Here is a 20,224-nt window from a genome sequence, read left to right as displayed (position 1 = left end):
ACATTCCAGGGCATGAGCCCCCAACGGGTGAATGATGAACATTCCAGGGCATAAGCCCCCAACAGATGTGAGTATGCAAATGGACTCAACTTGTGTATATCAACATACAACTTCAACAACGACAACAACGTATGTGCCTAAAACAATTATGACACACTCCCCAACTTCGACATCGGATGATACAACGACATCAACAACGGAAATCAACAACATAGCATATATATAAATCAATTACATTCATCTCAAAGTCTAAAACATCCCCCAAAAGCAATTAAGTTTTGATCAATAGAACATAAGTCAAATATCCGTAAAACACCTCAACTAAATCCCTAACACTTAAGTTTGAAGTTGGGAAACCAACCATAAGTTTTTGGACTAACTTGGGATTAGTTATTCTAAACTTTCTTAAAATTTTCTGAAGACCCACCTGGACTATTTTTATCATAACTCAAAATCTACAAATCTTTTCCACTCCAAACCAGGGCCATTTTAAAGCTAACTTAATTATCTACAACTTTCATGTTTACACCGAAAGCTAATTCAAAACAGAAACGGGTGAAAAAGACGCAAGAACGCGAAACAGAAAATGCTGTCACTGGACAATTTCGCTAATAGCGGAAATTGAGCTAATAGCGAAAATGTTCCAGAGAGTTTCGCTAATAGCCAAATTCTGGCGAGTTTTTCATCTACTGTTACGATTTTAACACCATTTTCACCCCAAAAACCCAATTTCTGATCCCCTAATCACCCAAAATGAATTAGAACAATGTTTACAGGTTCTATATACTACATATCAACCAAAACAACATAGAAACATGCATCAAACAACACAATTCATCATATTTTCCTCAATTAACATAAAACTTCTAACCCTAAAACCAAGAACAACAATTCATCAAATTTCAGAATTATATACCATGATTATTGAAAGGAATCCCACCCTTACCTTATCTCAGCAAATTCTACAGCAAAAATTGGTTGGATCCTCTCTTCCTAGCTCTTCTCCTAGCTTTCTCTTCCTTCTCTCCAAAACCAGTTTTTCTAGAGTTTTCACGTGAAAAATGTTTTTGTTTCTGACTTTCTGTTTTTACTGTAAACTAAAACCTCTCTTTTCTCTTAACTCCCTTAATTTCTATTAATTCCTCATTAATCCCCTTAAACCAAAATAAACACTATTTCTATATTATTTCTATTTCTCTTACTATCTTATCAAATAATAAAACAATATTCATTCAAATAAAACACAACTCCATAAATCATATAATAAAGTAGCATCACAACATATATCACATAAAAATCATATAAAATATATATTTCACATAAAATCATATATATAACAAATAAAGTCATATAAAAATATTCACACATCTACTAAAAATAATAGAATTAAAATGGGGCATTACAACTCTCCCCAACTTAGAGAATTTCGTCCTCGAAATATTACCTCAAGCAAACAACTCAGGATATGACTCCTGCATCTTATTCTCCAACTCCCAAGTAAGACTTTCACCAGTTGCTTCTCCCCAAACAACCCTCACTAGAGGTATCACTTTGCCTCTCAACGTATTCACCTTGCGATCATCAATCCTCAAAGGTAAAGTCTCCACCGTAAGGTTGTCTCTAACTTGCACATCATCTCTAGGAATAACATGTGAAGGATCTGCTACATACTTCCGAAGTTGCGACACATGAAACACATCATGCAAGTTCGAAAGATGTGGTGGCAAACCAACTCTATAAGCCACCGTGACAATTCCCTCAGATATTTGATAAGGACCAATAAATTTTGGAGTCAACTTCTTGGACTTCAATGCACGACCCACACCGGTCATAGGAGTGACTCTCAAGAACACATGATCACTCTCTTGAAACTCAAGGTCCTTCCTACGCTTGTCATGGTAACTTTTCTGTCGACTCTGCGACGCTTTCATATGTTCTCTTATCATCTTGACCTTCTCCGTAGTCTGCTGAACTATTTCAGGTCCTAACACAACACTTTCACCCGACTCAAACCAACATAAAGGAGTTCTACACTTTCGACCATATAAAGCTTCAAAAGGTGCCATACCAATACTCGAATGGTAACTATTGTTGTACGTGAACTCTATCAATGGTAGGTGACTGTCCCAAGCTCCACCTTGCTCAAGTACACACACCCTCAACAAGTCTTCTAATGATTGAATCGTTCTTTCTGACTGACCATCTGTTTGCGGATGATATGCTGAACTCAACTTCAACTGAGAGCCCAAAGATTCTTGTAAGCTCTTCCAAAATCTCGAAGTGAACCTCGGATCTCTATCCGACACAATACTCGACGGGACACCATGCAACTTCACAATATTATGAATATAAATCTCCGCCAACTGAGCTACTGAATAGGTGATATTAATCGGAATAAAATGTGCCGACTTCGTCAATCTATCGACAACGACCCAAATGGCATCATGCCCTCTTTGAGTGGTTGGCAAACTCGTCACAAAATCCATGGAGATGCTATCCCATTTCCATTCCGGCACATCTAATGGTGTCAACAAACCAGCAGGCTTCTGATGTTCAACTTTCGATTTCTGACAAGTCAAACACGCATAAACAAATTGTGCGACATCACGCTTCAACCCAGACCACCAAAACAGTTTCTTCAAGTCATGATACATCTTTGTAGCTCCTGGATGGATACTCAAGCTACTTCTGTGACTTTCTTCTAAAATCAACTTTTTCAATTCATTATTATCAGGGATACAAATCCTGCCTCGGAATCTCAACACTCCTTGATCATCAACCTGGAAATCACCATCTGCAGTCTGATTACTAGCAACCATCAAGTCTACAAATTTCACATCAACTTCCTGTGCTTCCTTGATACTCTTCAAGAAATCATTATTAATCTTCAACATACCCAACTGCACACTCTGAGGTGCCAATTCACAAACAAGACTCAAGTCTCTAAACTGCTTTAGCAATTCAAATTCTTTCACCATCATAGCCGACATGTGCAATGTTTTCCTACTCAAGGCATCTGCAACCACATTGGCTTTACCCGAATGATAATTCAAACCAAAATCATAATCCTTCAACAACTCTAGCCACCTTCTCTGCCTCATATTCAACTCCTTTTGATCAAATAAATATTTCAGACTCTTATGATCACTAAACACTTCAAATCTGGAACCGTACAAATAGTGCCTCCAAATTTTCAACACAAAAACCACAGCAGCCAACTCTAAATCATGTGTAGGATAATTCTTCTCATGTATTCTCAATTGTCTCGAAGCATAAGCTACTACCTTGCCATCTTGCATAAGCACACCACCTAAGCCCAACTTGGACGCATCACAATATACAACAAAAGGCTTATCTGGCTCTGGTAAATTCAGAATTGGAGCCGTTGTCAATCTCCGCTTCAACTCATTGAAATTATTCTCACACTGAGCATCCCACACAAAAGCTTTACCTTTACAGGTCAACTGAGTCAATGGAAGTGCTAACTTCGAAAATCCTTCGATAAATCTTTTGTAATAACCAGCCAAACCAAGAAAACTTCTGATCTCCGTAACTGACATAGGAGTCTCCCACTGTGATACCGCTTCAACCTTCGACGGGTCAACTGCAATACCACGACCAGAAATAATATGGCCAAGGAAACTTACTTCACTTAACAAGAACTCGCATTTTGACAGTTTTGCATACAACTTCTTTTCTTTCAGCACCTGTAAAACAATCTTCAAGTGTTCTGCATGCTCTTCTTCATTCTTAGAATAAATCAAAATATCATCAATAAATACAACAACAAATTTATCTAGAAAAGCATGAAAAAATTCTGTTCATATACTCCATGAACAAACCAGGCGCATTAGTAACACCGAAAGGCATCACTTTATATTCATAATGCCCATACCGTGTCCTAAAGGCCGTCTTCTGCATATCTTCATCCTTCACCTTAATCTGAAGGTAACCTGACCTCAAATCGATTTTACTAAACACACGTGCACCCACTAATTGATCCATCAAATCGTCAATTCTCGGAAGTGGATACCTATTCTTTATCGTCACTTTATTCAGCTGACTGTAATCTATGCACAATCTCATGCTACCATCCTTCTTCTTAACTAGCAACACAGGCGCTCCCCAAGGTGACACACTTGGCCTTATAAACTTCTTATCAAGCAAGTCTTCTAATTGTTTCTTCAACTCTACCAACTCCGAAGCTGACATACGGTAAGGAGCCATCGACACCGGCTTCGTACCCGGCACTAGTTCAATCGAAAATTCAACCTCCCTCTCCGGTGGCACATCCGGAATCTCATCAGGAAAAACTTCAGGAAATTCATTCACAATGGGCAGTCTATCAATTATCGACTGATTCTCTACAGACAAATATGCCATCAAAGAAAACATCAAGCTTCCATCATGTTCTAATTGCTTCAGCTGCTTGGTAGATAAAAATTCTGCTTCACTCTCTTCTTCAGCAGAAGAAAAGTACAACGTCTACTAAAAGAATCAATATGAACATGGTTGTACTCCAACCAGTTCATACAAGGGGTTACACAACAAACAACAAACAGGACAACAAGGACAATACAAAATTGTCACACAACACTACTAGGCTCGACACGACTCTACTAATTGGCCGGACGGACCGACTTGCTCTGATACCAACTGTAACACCCCGTTCTCCCAACAACGTAATATTAATAAATAAAATCAGAGTAATCACACAACGGAGTGTCACACTACTTTTCAAAATTTCATAAATAGAAAATATCTATTTATTTAAATACCAACATTTAGAATATCTTAATAAACTGCAGCGGAATAGTTCTTTAAAAATATAATTTCAACCAAATCCTACGTCAACGAAATTATTGGCACAAAGGCCTCAACGTAATAGACATTATCCTCAACAATAATAAATCCAACAACGAGGTCTTTTCAAAATATGATACATAAAAGAAATGAAGAAGACATTCGCGACGATCCCCATCATAATATGTATCAGAGCCCTAGACACTTGAGTCAATCAACCTACAAGCCATCATTACCTGCACATTACCCACGGTCGAGGCAACATATACGCAGAAGGGGTGAGAAACTTATCCAATAATAATAATATATAATTCATCAAATTAATGAAAACAACAAAGCATATCACAACAGACATCATTAATAATGTATATAAATAAATACATAAGCAACAACATAATTATTTTCAGCAACAAGGTACAACAACAACAACAACATTATCCACAACGACACCGACAACTCGACAATTCGACAACGACAACAACTCGACAATGCTACAACGACAACAACAACCCAACAATGCTACGACAACAACAACTAATGCATCATGTAGGTGGTACCAATCTACGCGCGTTGAATGCTAAGCATTCTAGGGCATAAGCCCCCAACAAATTGGATGGTTAAAGCATCCCAGGGCATAAGCCCCCAACAAGTGAATGATAAACATTCCAGGGCATGAGCCCCCAACGGGTGAATGATGAACATTCCAGGGCATAAGCCCCCAACAGATGTGAGTATGCAAATGGACTCAACTTGTGTATATCAACATACAACTTCAACAACGACAACAACAACAACGACAACAACGTATGTGCCTAAAACAATTATGACACACACTACAAGAAAACTTGAATTTAGCTTCCGATTTTAGAGTCGGCCCCCGACACCGAGGCTAATATTGTTCAGGTAGAGTCGGCCAAGCTCACTCTATATGAATTTATGATTTTTCTTTCTTTTTAAATAATTTTAGAGTCGGCCTAGCCGAGGCAACACGTTTGGGTCCCACATATTAATTTTTATAACAAAATTAGAGTTGGCCTATCCGACTCCATTCTTTTTGCTAATAAAATTTAAATTTATATAAAAATTACTATAAAACTATTTTTATTCCAGTCAATGAAAATTTTACCCTAAATTTTTTCCCACACTTTTTTCCCTCTCTTTAATCAGTAAAAAAACACCAAAATATTTTCCCTTTTTTTTTTTTCACACTTACTCACTAAAAAATTAAATTAAATCATTTACCAAAATAATCTCCACCACTCATCTACAAACCCTATCACTTTTCATCATACTCAATACTCATCTCTCTTCCTAGAATCATTTTTCACCACTCAGCTGCTTCTCACCGTGCCCTTCACCCACCGATTCACAGTTCTTGCTGGAATCACTTTTCACCACTCAAAATAACTTACTCAACCCAAATCCTTCATTAATCACACTCATGTATGAATATGGGATGAAAAAACTGAGATGTCTAGCGAGGCTTTTGTGTCTGTGTCTAGGTGCGTTTTTGGTTATGTTCTGGGACGTATGGGATAGTTGTTTCTGGTGTGACTGTCCGACTGGGTTGTTGTTCAGCGTGTCAGCTAACAGGTAGCAGCAGGGCAGTTTTTAGCTATTGCATTTGCTGTTTTCGGTTGTGGGGCAGTGGGGTGAGGCAAGGGTATGCATTTGTCTACTGGCTTCGGCTTGGTTGGTGATATGTATGTATATTTTAGCCTCATTTTTTGCTACATGTCTTTTGGTGTGTTAGTTGTTCCGTATATTTGCGGCACCAGTTGATTGTATTTCTGTTTTTTCCGCGAGTGTTAATGCTCCTTGCATTTTCCTCAACGTGAATAATATTTGGCGTTTCAAAAAAAAAAAGAGATGTTGTGTAGCTAATCCAACATTTCGAAAATATTACTATAAAAATCGTTCATCCGTATTCGGTGTGTGTTTTGAAGTTGTCTCTCCTTGAAATTCTCGTAGCATGTTTTCTCCAATAATAACAAATATGATTTTATTGAAAGGTACCGGCGGTGGTCTTGTGATAGGAGGTGTGGGGTTGTTTCACTTTCACTGTATTTTTTGTTTTAGAAATTAGAATAGAATCTTCTTGGCTCTTCAACGTGTAGAGAGAGTGTGAAGTTTGAGAAGTGTGTGATGATGAGTGAGTTTATAATTTGTTTGTTTTTTTTTTTGGTGAATTTTGGTAGTCATGCATAGTGGATTAATGTGTTGTGTAAGATGCAAAACATTGTAGGGATTGTTGGATTAAAAGAAAAATATTATAGATAACTCAAAGTTTTCAATCTTTTTTCTTCTATTATTTTCTGCTCAATATGCAAATTATATTTTTATATAATTTACTTTTTTTGTAGCAGTTTAAGAGACTTTCTTTAGTATGTTCATATTTGGAAAAGTTTTATTGTATTTTCATATTTGGGTAAGTTTAATTGAATTGTTAAACATTTAAAATTATATTTTCATTCTAGCATCCAATGTGTGATTTTTTTTCATAAGATTATATTATGCATTAGTTTGTGTATGACTGCCTGATTAAATGTTAGTTTTATCATGAAAAACTATAAGCAATGGACATTTAATAATATTGGTTCCTGTGTTATCCCCAATTTAGCTTCAATACTCTGACATTGTTGAACTTAGGTCCCTTTCCTTAGCTGCTGTAGGTTCTTTTCTGTGTTTACGCACTTCATCAGTTCAGAAAAGGTGTAAGGAAGTCGGTGATAGTTTAAATTTTTTGGTGCATTTTTAGTAAAAACAGTATCAACCATTCATAAATTTGACTGATTAATCTTTTCGAATTTGTTCCTTTCAACACTCATTCACTTCATTATGGTTGGGTATTAGAAATCATTATGCTGGGTATTAGAAATCATTGACTGCGAATTGAGTTTGCTATGGTTTCCAACAACTTCAGATTAAGACAAGGCATTTTGTGATTATTAATACTTTCCTGCTTGCTCTGATAGTCATATCTTGTCTAGATGTTCATGTAAATTATAAATCTGAATTATGAAGTTTTTGGAATGTGAAGTTGTGTTTGGTTTAGTTATTTACTGATTTTGAATGGGGAAAATAACTCAAATTTGAATAATCTCTTTTTACCTCTTGTTTCAGCTCTCGCTCGCAACTCTCGCTTTACAGCCCTTGGTCTTCAACTGTTGTCCTGTCCTTCGTCTATCTCTTCATCACAGGTAATCTTCATTCAATTTCCTGAGCAAGTTCCTCATAATCCGTTGAAGCATATATTTTGCATATATTTTATCGGATTAATCTATGTATGCAATACATGTAGTTGTTACTGTGGTAGTATCAATTGAGCTTTATACATATTTTGTTTGACATTTTTGACAAACCACTATTTAGTAGCACTATTTGGTTGCAGTAGCAGTAGGGGTCTTGTGGTCAGTGGATCGGTTTGGTTTTGTGTTGGTGCTGTCTGTGCGTGCTTTGCTTTAACGATAGGCCATTCCGGTGTTTCTTTTCTTGCTGTCTGCTGCTGTTTTAGCAGATCACAGCAGCTGCTGCTGTGATTTTTCCCTCCCTGGTGCGGCTGCATTTTGGTATTTTGGTGTGTCCCTCTTTGGTTTTGCGTTTAGACTATAGGGGTGGGAACATGGAACTGAAATCAGGTGCCTTGAATTAGATTTCAGCGTCATAACTTTTATCACTTGCTTGGCTTTTCTCTTTTGTTGGGGTTTCGCCGTCTTTGCCTTCGGTGGCTTTTCGGTGTTTTTTAATTTGGTGGATGTTATGCCTATATGCAACATCTTTGTAGTTTTTTCACTAGCAATCCAAAGTTTACACAATTTAAGTTTTAGTGTAACTTTATTTCTGGAAGTTATGGTAATCTTCATAAGTATCTTACTCCCAACAAGATGGAATATACAATAGCAACGATTCGATCATGGCAGAACTGTCCTGTGAGTTGTGTGTAGCTTGCTGATCTGGTTTGGTGCCTTTTTGTACGCTGCATACTGATCTGGTGTTTTAGATCAGGGACTTCTGTTTTTAGTTTTGTGTTGCGGCTATAGTGGTAGGTGGGGTGTACTTGTGTGCTTCCTGGTGTAGTTGTTTCCTTGCCTTATGAATGGGTAGAGATTTGGGGTTGTGGGTTTGTGTACAAGCCTTTTCCTTTCCCAGCTTTGTATTGTTGCTTTGCTTCACTCATTGATCACTTCTTGTGTTGGTGTAGTTTTAATAAATTTTCCACTAAAAATAAAAGAGGCAAATGTTTAGAGTCTAGTCAGTTGATGCATGTCACTCTAGGAAGGTGGTATTTTATTAGGATTGATTTTCTTTTCATAGTCTGTTTTTTCTCTATAGCAATTTTACAATTGTTATAGCACTTTTAGACAATTTTGTATAATTTTATAATAAACGCACCCAATTTTTGCTTCATGTCTTTTTGTTTGTTGTTTCAGATCTTGCTTTGCATCACTCTTCAACTCTCGTCTTGTCCTCCGTCAATCTCTTCAACTCAGGTAAACTTCATTCATTCTCATAATATCCTTATAATCCAATGAAACATATATTCTGCATTTAAAAAAGAAAACAGATTAGAAAATGCACTCTGCTCATGTTTGTTCTAAATTTAATATTGGCAGGTTTGCTAAATCCCCAATTTTAGTTTGATTTCTATTTGTTCTAAACTTAATATTAGTTTGTTTGCGTATGATTCAGGATTTAGTAGGATTTAAAAATTCAGAATTTTTTAAAAAAGAAAACAGATTAGAAAATGCAATTTGCTCATGTTTGTTCTATATTTAATATTGGCTGGTTTGCTAAATCCCCAATTTTTTAGAAAATGCAATCTGCTCAATATGATCAAACTTTATAATTAGTCCTCTTCACATATTTTGCCTAAAAATGATAAAATAGTTATCATTTTGGAACCTGGAATAGCAGATATTCTCATCTTTTGACTAAACATGACATAATAGTTTAGAAGTGAGCTTCTGATAACTTAGTGACTAAAAAAAACCCATAAAGACAATCACTTTTTTAGTGATTTGTACTTTTTTTCTAACTTATTTTGTGGCTGACAAGTTAATTGTTAGCCTTATAGAAAATGGATCGTTCTTGGATGTACAATAGGGTAAATGCTAATAGGCACGGATTGAAAAAAAAGTATGTCTGTGGTGTTCAAAAATTTGTGAAGAGGGCTTTGAAACAACCGATTTGTATATGTGAGGGAGGGATAAGGTGTCCGTGTACAAAATGCAAGTGTACCAAGATATCTACACCTGTGAATGTTAGACTTCACTTGTACCAGAATGGATTTCAACCAGAATATTGGATTTGGACTGAACACGGAGAAGTGAAACCCAGTGTTGATGAGAGTGGTGGTTTGGGTAGTAACGACCATGTGCATCATGACGACCAATTTGATGCGATGGATCAGATGTTGTATGATGCTTTTAGGCTTTATGAAGATGTCCCCCATGCAAATGCTAACATAGGAAATGAGATATTGGCCGAGGATGTGTTGCCTAATACAAATGCTAAACAGTTTTATGACAAGTTGATATCCTTCAACAAGCCCATCTACGAGGGGGCTACCGAGTCTAAGTTATCCATATCTGTCAAACTTCTGTCAATTATGGCTAACTGGCATGTTCCACAAAAAGGTATAGATTTTTTTGCACAAATGCTTAAAAATGTATGCCCAGTTAAAAAATGCTTTCCTGAGAATTGTTACCAAGCAACACAGCTGGTGTCTAAGTTAGGGCTGAAGGTTGAGAAGATTGATTGCTGTAAGAAAGGTTGTATGTTATATTACAAGGATGATAGTAAGTTATCTGAGTGCAAATTTTGTTCTGCTACTAGGTTCTTTCCTCGTAGGATTGGTATGGGAAAGTACAAAGATGTCCCAGCGAAGAGAATGTTTTATTTCCCTATCATTCCTAGATTACAAAGATTGTATGCATCAACCGGGTCTGCATCTGAAATGAGATGGCATAAGGAAAATAAAAACAATTCAAACCAGCTTCGCCATCCGTCTGATGGAAAAGCATGGAAACACTTTGATGAAGTATATCCTGAATTTGCTAGGGAACCAAGAAATGTAAGGTTAGGTTTGTGTTCAGATGGATTTACTCCTTACATTCAAGCGTCTGCTGGTCCGTATTCATGTTGGCCGATAGTAGTTACCCCTTACAATCTTCCCCCCGAAATGTGCATGACAAAACCATACTTGTTTTTGGCTTGTCTCGTACCTGGACCTAACAACCCCAAAGAAAAGTTGGACGTCTTCTTGCAACCATTGATTGATGATTTACAGCAATTGTGGTCCAACGGTGTTTTGACCTATGACATATCCACTAAACAAAACTTCATAATGAAAGCGTGCTTAATGTGGACAATTAATGATTTTCCGGCCTATGGTATGTTATCTGGATGGGGAACACAAGGTAGGTTGGCATGCCCTCATTGCATGGGAGACACAAAAGCTTTCTACTTGACAAATGGAGGCAAGAATACTTGGTTTGGTTGTCAACGTCCTTTCTTGGCAGCTGATCACCCTTTCAGAAAAAGTAAAAGAAGTTTTATAAAAAATAAGGATGAGAAAAAAGGTCCACCTCACATTTCCACAGGGCAAGAGATATGGGAGGCAGTAAGTATCTTTCCAAAAGTGACCGAAATAGGTTGGGAGAAAAAGCTGAAAGAGTTGAATAATTCTAGAAAAGATTATAAGTATGGAGTTCATCATAATTGGAGAAAACGAATTATTTTTTGGGACCTTCCATATTGGAAGGACAACTTGTTAAGGCACAACCTCGATGCGATGCACATAGAGAAAAATTTCTTCGATAATATATTTTACACTGTCATGAATATTAAGGGCAAAACAAAGGATAATGAAAAGGCGAGAAAAGACATGGCTGAATGTTGCTTTCGTGGGGACTTGGAGATGCAAGCTTTATCTAATGGAAAGATGGGTAAACCAAAGGCAGGTTACACTTTGACCAAATCTGATGCCAAGCTTGTTTGTAAATGGCTTAAGGAATTGAAAATGCCAGATGGCTACGCTTCAAACCTTGCAAGGTGTGCCGATGTCGAAAAGGGTGTAGTGCATGGGATGAAGAGCCACGACGGTCATGTTTTCATGGAGTGTTTACTCCCAATTGCATTTCGTTCCTTACCAGATTTGGTTTGGAAAGCATTAACCGAGATAAGTCAATTCTTCAAGGATCTTTGTTCCAATACATTGACGATGGACAACTTGGTTAAGCTGGATTAGAACATTGCAATTATCCTATGCAAGTTAGAAAGGTTTTTTCCACCAGGTTTCTTTGACTCAATGGAGCATCTTCCAATCCATCTTGCCTATGAAGCAATGCTAGGTGGTCCTGTGCATTACCGGTGGATGTATCCATTTGAAAGGTAATTGTTGTGGTTGATTTTATTGAGATTACATTTTTATTATAGCATTATAAACATGGACTGATCGAATGTGCAGATTTATGGGAGTCTCAAAGCGGGCAGTGACAAATAAGGCTAGGGTTGAAGGTTCCATATGCACTGATTATGTACACCGCGAGATAGCTAATTTTTTAGCTCATTATTTTAGCTCATTCAATTTGGTGCCAACCACAAGTTTAAGTAACAATTCTCGTTCAAAAAGTGATGTTATCCATCCTACATTATCCATCCTACAGAACAGTGGTCGACCTAGTGGAAAGTCTGGAAAACATTATCTGACTGATGAAGAATGGAAGTCTGCTCATGTACATGTCTTGATTAATTGTGATGAGATTAAACCATATCTTGAGTAAGTATATATGCATCATAAAAAATCAATCATGATCTTCATATATACAATAACATATATTTACTTGTGAATTGTGTGATTAATGTCAGTAAATTCTTGGAGGATCACTCAATCAATATGGAAGACTCTTCAGGACGTATACATACAGAATTTCCCATATGGCTGGAGAAATATGTAAATGAGAAGGAAAATGGAGTGACCAACAACGATATAATTGCCTTATCTCGTTATCCTTCATCAATGGCAATATCATGGAATATCTATTTTGTCAATGGGTACAAGTTTCACACCGAGGCTTGGAGCGAAGGTAAAAAAAGTGTCAATTGCGGAGTGCACGTAAAGGGTCTTACTGAAGGAGGAGAAGATGATTATTATGGAAATATCAACCATATCTATGAACTAGATTACTTTGGTTTGAAGGACAAAGTTGCACTTTTTTATTGTGAATGGTTTGACCCAACAAGAAATGCAGGCACAAAAGTTCACCCACAATACAAAATTGTCGATATTAAGATGGATAAACGTTATCGTCCTTATGATCCTTTCATTATTGCACAAAAAGCAAGACAGGTGTATTATGTTCCCTATCCAGAAATGTGTACAAGCATGCGTGGATGGTGTGCAGCTATCACAACAAAACCAAGGGGTCATGTGGAAATTGACAACATAGAGGATGAAATGCCTTATCAGTCTCATGACACGTCACCTGTTCTACCCATTCCAGAAATTGAAGCAATATCTTGTTTACGTGACAGCTCACAAGCAGACGCGTTTGATGATTGACCATTAACCAAATTGTAGTGAAGGGGAGAGGACAGTGATTGAAGATGCATTTTAGTATTAGATGTATTTTGTATTAGATGTATTAGATGCATTGCAAACCACTAAAGCTTATTATATGTATTTTGTATTGCACTATCCATGTTGTAATTAAGTAACTTGCTGATTTTTTTGTCAAATCTTTATGTTGTCTTCATTCTTCAATTAATTATTTTCTTGTTATTTTTTTCTGTTTATTTTTCAATTGAAATTGTGTTCATTATAATGACTTATATTTTATGACAACAGATGACTAACAAAGGTGGCAGCAAGAAACTAAAGACAGATCCTACTAAGGGAAAACGAAGGATATTGCCTCCGGGAACACTTAATGAGCAGCGGAATCTGATTCGTCAAAAGAAATGTACCACACAAAAATTTGCTCAGGGCTCTACAGCCCCGTATCAACCTCGTGTACCACCTCAGATTGCAACACCAAATCAGATTGAGGCACCGACTAAGACTACAGTACCGACTAAGGCTTCAGCACCAACTAAGTCTGTGGCATTGGATAAAACTTTAGCACCGGCTCAGATTGTAGGACCAACACCATCACCTATTCATTCCTCTACCCCCGAGGTATTCACGTTTATGCCGACTCCAAGTTTAGGCTTTGAATCAATGGTTAACAATTCACAACATGCCTCACGCGAAGCTTTAGCAAATGAGGATGTGCAACAAACGTACCATGATGTGGATGACGATGACAATGACAATGAGGATGAGGATGAGGATGAGGAGGCTGAGGAGGAGGAGGAGGAGGTGGTGGGCCAAGGGAATGTTCCTCAACAATTGGAAAGGAAAGATGATAAGGGGAGGATCATTATACAACCTTTTGGTAAAGGGTAAGTTACATGTATGAAACAATTTTAAATCACCTCATTTGTTAGTTTAGATATTTAGTGTTTCTGCATGTGACACTGTTATTTGCATTTTTCTAATTATTTATGATTGATTAGTAACTCCAGATGAGTCTTTTGATACTATGCAGACTCGTACCTGCATATCATGTTTCAAAAGCCATTGGCTATGCCATTCGAAAACAGTTTTATAAACCTATCCATTCTTGGAGTCAACTCGCCCCCAAGTCAGAATATGAAGCAGTTAAAGCACTTTGGTTTGAACGATTTGGAGTAAGTATTTACCAGCTAGAAATTATTTTGTCGATTTGAATGTGTCAATCTTTGCTAATGAAAGATAAATTTGGTTTGGAAATATAAAAAGGAATTATTATATTAATTTGTTTTAATTTCTGTCCTGTGTAGAAATTGTGAGCCAATACTTGGTGGTGTATTCCGTAGAAGTTTGCAGGACATGTACAACTAGTTTATGTTACACAACCATTTTGCTTGTAGAAATTTTGAGCCAATACTTAATGAATGTTTACTTGTTGAATTTGCAGGAGAAGGTATCTTGGGATCCTCGTGATCAAGGTTTTGTCTATCGCGTGTTTGAACAAAAAGGAGCTAAACGACTAACAGACATGCTTACAAAGGCAAGGAAGAAAGGGCGGCCAAAATGGATAAGTGTTGAAGCTTGGACTGGTCTTGAAACCAACTGGAAAACAAACCCTGCTTTTTTGAAATCCTCCGATCAAAATAAGACAAATCGAGCTTCAACAAAAGGTGGTGCAGTCCACACCTCAGGCCGCAAGGCTCATATTGATGTGGCGATTGAGCTCGTAAGTGAAAATGACAATTTGAATTTGAAGACTTGTATCTAAGTTTTCTATTGATGTTGGCAAAACCTATTGGCACTCATTAATGAAAACTGACTTGTGAATTGTTTATACTGATTGTTTATGTACTGATTATTTCAATCTTTTATGATTTGTAGTCCAATAATCTTCAAAGGGATTTGGACCCTGATGAATTATTTCTATATACTCACAAGAGGAAGACTGGTGAATGGGTTGATAGTAGATCAAAGTTGACCTATGTAAGTTATTGACTGTATATATTTTTTGACATTCATTTGGCTACTGCTAGTTTCTTTTAGTAATGTTGATGAGTTTTCTTTTAATTCTTTTGTATGTTGTCTCATTTTAGTTTTTATATTTGATTGCATTTGCCTACTTGGTTGCTTAATGCTATGCTTAGAATTTTACTCAATTGCATTGTTATAACTAACATAATGATCAAGGCCTTGTTTACATAATAATATTAATATTTCTATGTATTTATGATTTGATATGTATGTGCATATAATACTAGTAACTTTTTATTTGTTAATCAATAATTGATAACGATAACTTTAGACTTTAAAATGAACTCGCTTTGCCAATATGGTGCGACACAAGTTATAAATATTTAGGAGTTATAAATATTTAGGTCCCGTAACCATTTGGTATGTATGAAAATATCAACTCTTTATTTGTTAATCAATGATAATGATAACTTTAGACTTTAAAATGAGACAATTTTACCACCATGGTGTGATATAAGTTTTACTTGAATCTCTGTTCTTTGAAAGGTGTCAGCTTCTTAAATGAATTTTTCATAGATCAATTGATTAATTTTTGCAGATTAAATTAATCAAATCCATTTTTAGAAGGTATTGGTTTAGTTTCACTATGAGACTAGCTTTATGATGTATACTCAATTATAATAATATCAAAACAGATCATGAGTAATCGGTTTTTGCCAATGCAAATTCATACTTGAGTCAAAGTTATGAGTCTTTAATTGTTCATTAGATCATGACCAGATATACGTACCGACTTCCCGTAAATTTTGATCAGCAAAATTTTCCTGTCATTTGCTTACGTAAAGTTTGACTTTTAGTTTTTATATTTTATTTTATTTGCCTACTTGCTGTTGTTACTAACATAATGATCAAGGCCTTGTTTACATAATAATATTTGAGATTTAGTTATGAATGATTATCACTGGTGTACATTTCTGTTTTTTGAAATTTGTTCATATGGATTGTGATGGTTGGATTAGTTTTGTAACAATGTTGTAACCATGTGAATTACCTATAAATAATGCCTGACATGTTTTTTCGGTTAACGAATACCATGAAATATTTATATATTTTTTCTTTATTGAGCAGGAATCATTTAAAAAGAAATTGAGTACGGTACAAGCCCAGACTGATGAAACAACTGGAGATGGTGTGCAAGAAGTTGATGGAGGAACAAAACTTAGGTTGTGGACCGAGTCTGCAGGGGGTCGTACCCGTGGTCGAGTTTATGGTACAACAGACTTATCTGTCAACCTTCGGCGTGGGTGCACGTCATTTACTCAAAAATCTCAAGATCATCATGGTTCCATGTATGATATGTCTTTGGAGGCTGAGAGGGCAGCTAGAGTTAGAGCCGAGGAGAAGGCTGCTATAGCCGAGAAGAAGGCTGATGAGGCATTAGCTCAATCACAAGTGGCTATAGACCTAAACAAGCAATTGATGATTCAAATGGTTGAATTAAAAAAATTTATGATGGAGCGCGACCGTCGTTCTGGTAACGGTTCATGTAGTGCCACCCAGCCTCCTTCACATCCTCATTATGATGATAACTTGGACGACCAATCATTGCATAGTGACTCTTGACTTTGGTTGTTTTAGACTAGTTTTTAGTACTAGAACGACTTTTTTTGGACGTGCTTATTTTGTTGGTAATATATTATGACATGAGCATGCTACTGTGGTCGTAACTTTGATGTTTTGTAGTTTTAGGCTCTTTTGCAGTATCACAGCAGTAGTTAAACTGAATTTGTTTCTTATGTTAGCACAATATTACTTTTTGTAGCTTACTTGATGTGCTAACTAGTTTAGTGGCATTATGGCCAAACATGATATAAATTGAAATATTTAGAAGATTTGTGGTATTATTATGCAAAAGAGATTATGAAACCAAATGATTTGCTCACAGGGTAAATAGCAAAAAAAAAAAAAAAAATTAATACTAGCCTCGGTCATACCGACTCTAACAATTTATTTGACTTTTTATGATTGGACTTTAGCATCCGGTAGACCGACTCTACTAAATAACCTTGACTTTTAGAATTTGACTTTAGAGTCGGTTCAACTGACTCTAAGATTTAGTTGACTTTTGGTTGACTATAGAGTCGGATGGCCAACTCTATACGATTTAGTTGACCGGCGTAAAGTTGACTTTAGCGTTAGGTAAGCCGACTCTAAACTCTTAAGTTAGCGTCGGATAGGCAAACTCTAAATCATTTTGTTGACTTTTTTATTTTGAATTAAATAGCCTCGGCTGAGCAAAGAGTTGGTTTTAAACTCGGCTTGACCGACGCTAGGTTAGCCTCGGATGCAAAACAGCCGACTCTATTCAGTAGCTTCTAATTTTTTTGCCTGCACCCGACACCGACGCTAATCCGACGCTAAATCGTTGATAGCGTCGGTTTTTGCCCAGTTAGAGTGGGTTTTTGGCCGACTCTAAAATGCTGTTTTCTTGTAGTGACACTCCCCAACTTCGACATCGGATGATACAACGACATCAACAACGGAAATCAACAACATAGCATATATATAAATCAATTACATTCATCTCAAAGTCTAAAACATCCCCCAAAAGCAATTAAGTTTTGATCAATAGAACATAAGTCAAATATCCGTAAAACACCTCAACTAAATCCCTAACACTTAAGTTTGAAGTTGGGAAACCAACCATAAGTTTTTGGACTAACTTGGGATTAGTTATTCTAAGCTTTCTTAAAATTTTCTGAAGACCCACCTGGACTATTTTTATCATAACTCAAAATCTACAAATCTTTTCCACTCCAAACCAGGGCCATTTTAAAGCTAACTTAATTATCTACAACTTTCATGTTTACACCGAAAACTAATTCAAAACAGAAACGGGTGAAAAAGACGCAAGAACGCGAAACAGAAAATGCTGTCACTGGACAATTTCGCTAATAGCGGAAATTGAGCTAATAGCGAAAATGTTCCAGAGAGTTTCGCTAATAGCGAATTTCTGGCGAGTTTTTCATCTACTGTTACGATTTTAACACCATTTTCACCCCAAAAACCCAATTTCTGATCCCCTAATCACCCAAAATGAATTAGAACAATGTTTACAGGTTCTATATACTACATATCAACCAAAACAACATAGAAACATGCATCAAACAACACAATTCATCATATTTTCCTCAATTAACATAAAACTTCTAACCCTAAAACCAAGAACAACAATTCATCAAATTTCAGAATTATATACCATGATTATTGAAAGGAATCCCACCCTTACCTTATCTCAGCAAATTCTACAGCAAAAATTGGTTGGATCCTCTCTTCCTAGCTCTTCTCCTAGCTTTCTCTTCCTTCTCTCCAAAACCAGTTTTTCTAGAGTTTTCACGTGAAAAATGTTTTTGTTTCTGACTTTCTGTTTTTACTGTAAACTAAAACCTCTCTTTTCTCTTAACTCCCTTAATTTCTATTAATTCCTCATTAATCCCCTTAAACCAAAATAAACACTATTTCTATATTATTTCTATTTCTCTTACTATCTTATCAAATAATAAAACAATATTCATTCAAATAAAACACAACTCCATAAATCATATAATAAAATAGCATCACAACATATATCACATAAAAATCATATAAAATATATATTTCACATAAAATCATATATATAACAAATAAAGTCATATAAAAATATTCACACATCTACTAAAAATAATAGAATTAAAATGGGGCATTACATAGTTCGGTTAATCTATGGCAACTGAAATTGTCTAGTCTTGTAAAGCATAATTCACAGCTCAACAAAACTTGAGATGCTTGAACTTAGTGATGTGACAATCCCATTCAAAAAGTTATGTGACAATTTCATCTATTTTACACTCAAAAATCTAATTTCTCTGCAAGCACCATCTATTGATAGGCTCCAAGAGTTTTGCACTAAAATTGCAATTAATATTTCAAGAAACAAAATCATGGAAGCTTTGCTCAACTAGAAAGGCTCCATGAGATACCAAATGTCATAGGCAACTTGAAAGATTTCGTTTTGCTCAACCTCTCAAACAACTAACCTTGAAGCACTAGATCTACCTCTTAACAGTCGTTCAGGGTGGAATGGAAAGCAGTTCCGATTGGGTATGGCGGTGGACTTTTTGCTGAATTTCAAAGAAATAATTTTCTAAGTCATCTCTATTTATGGTTCTTATTTGTTTTAGTTTCCTTTTGTTCTTGTAATATTGCATCTGCACCAATATGTTGTCCATGATAGTGCACAACTTATATGCCTTACGTTATCAATTTACAACCTTTCTCTTAATAACTCAAAAAAAAATTTCCATTAATAACGAAAATATTATTCTGAAATAAATAACCTTGATAGTTTATTCATGAAGGAGCAAAACTATTCTCCACTGATTGGTGAAAGCAGCAACCCATAAACTGAGCTCAAAATTTGTTCCTGAAACGCATGGACAAGTCCTGCACAATCAAGTAATTATAGAAACTAATCAAGTAATTTATTTTCTTCTTTTGTTGTTGTAATTGCCTCTAGTATGAATGTGCTTTGTATGATGTTTTGTTGTTGAAAGACTTGCAACGAAGGTTGTGAATTACTTGTAATTCAGATTTGAGATTTATTAATTGATCAAATCATTTACAAAGAAGGAAACTATGCGAGTGGAATAACTTCTAGTTTTATCGTGGATGCCTTTGACTATATTCCCAATATAAGTTCTAGTTCCCAAATCCTTGCGATTCAACATTCTGATGAGCTCTTCATTATCACTTTCAAATTTAACCCGGCGAAAACAACAATCAATCGCCATTTGCGCAGATTTATAGAGCACCATAGCTTCCGCCTTCTGCCATGGTTGGATCTTCAAACCCTCGCAT

The 20,224-nt window shown here is 36.1% G+C and overlaps 3 protein-coding genes and 1 long non-coding RNA gene across 4 annotated transcripts; 3 read left to right on the top strand and 1 right to left on the bottom strand.

Moving 5' to 3' along the window:
- Positions 1-4,790: 4,790 nt before the first annotated feature.
- On the bottom strand, positions 4,791-19,014 carry LOC146903982 (uncharacterized). The gene is made up of 2 exons (XR_015019032.1): positions 18,618-19,014; positions 4,791-5,039 (listed from the first exon to the last, which is right to left on the bottom strand). It is a non-coding gene; the product is annotated as an uncharacterized LOC146903982 (long non-coding RNA).
- On the top strand, positions 6,861-12,583 carry LOC146903985 (uncharacterized). Its single transcript, XM_085726599.1, has 4 exons — positions 6,861-8,003; positions 9,234-9,293; positions 9,878-12,195; positions 12,272-12,583. The coding sequence occupies exon 3, from the start codon at positions 9,881-9,883 to the stop codon at positions 12,050-12,052; it is 2,172 nt and encodes a 723-aa protein (XP_085582725.1). The 5' UTR covers positions 6,861-8,003; positions 9,234-9,293; positions 9,878-9,880; the 3' UTR covers positions 12,053-12,195; positions 12,272-12,583.
- Positions 12,113-13,546, top strand: LOC146903984 (uncharacterized). Its single transcript, XM_085724758.1, has 3 exons — positions 12,113-12,195; positions 12,272-12,583; positions 12,673-13,546. The coding sequence occupies exons 1-3, from the start codon at positions 12,113-12,115 to the stop codon at positions 13,364-13,366; spliced, it is 1,089 nt and encodes a 362-aa protein (XP_085580884.1). The 3' UTR covers positions 13,367-13,546.
- On the top strand, positions 13,852-17,213 carry LOC146903983 (uncharacterized). Its single transcript, XM_085726600.1, has 5 exons — positions 13,852-14,247; positions 14,394-14,535; positions 14,805-15,083; positions 15,239-15,340; positions 16,457-17,213. Exons 1-5 carry the CDS (start codon positions 13,994-13,996, stop codon positions 16,949-16,951), a joined length of 1,272 nt encoding a protein of 423 aa, XP_085582726.1. The 5' UTR covers positions 13,852-13,993; the 3' UTR covers positions 16,952-17,213.
- Positions 19,015-20,224: the final 1,210 nt, after the last annotated feature.

Source organism: Medicago sativa, chromosome 7, assembly GCF_051527215.1.
Source record: "Medicago sativa cultivar Bolivia chromosome 7, Bolivia_mono, whole genome shotgun sequence".
Lineage (NCBI taxonomy): Eukaryota > Viridiplantae > Streptophyta > Magnoliopsida > Fabales > Fabaceae > Medicago > Medicago sativa.
Note: the sequence above shows the minus strand (reverse complement) of the source record. Positions and strands in the feature narration are given on the sequence as shown.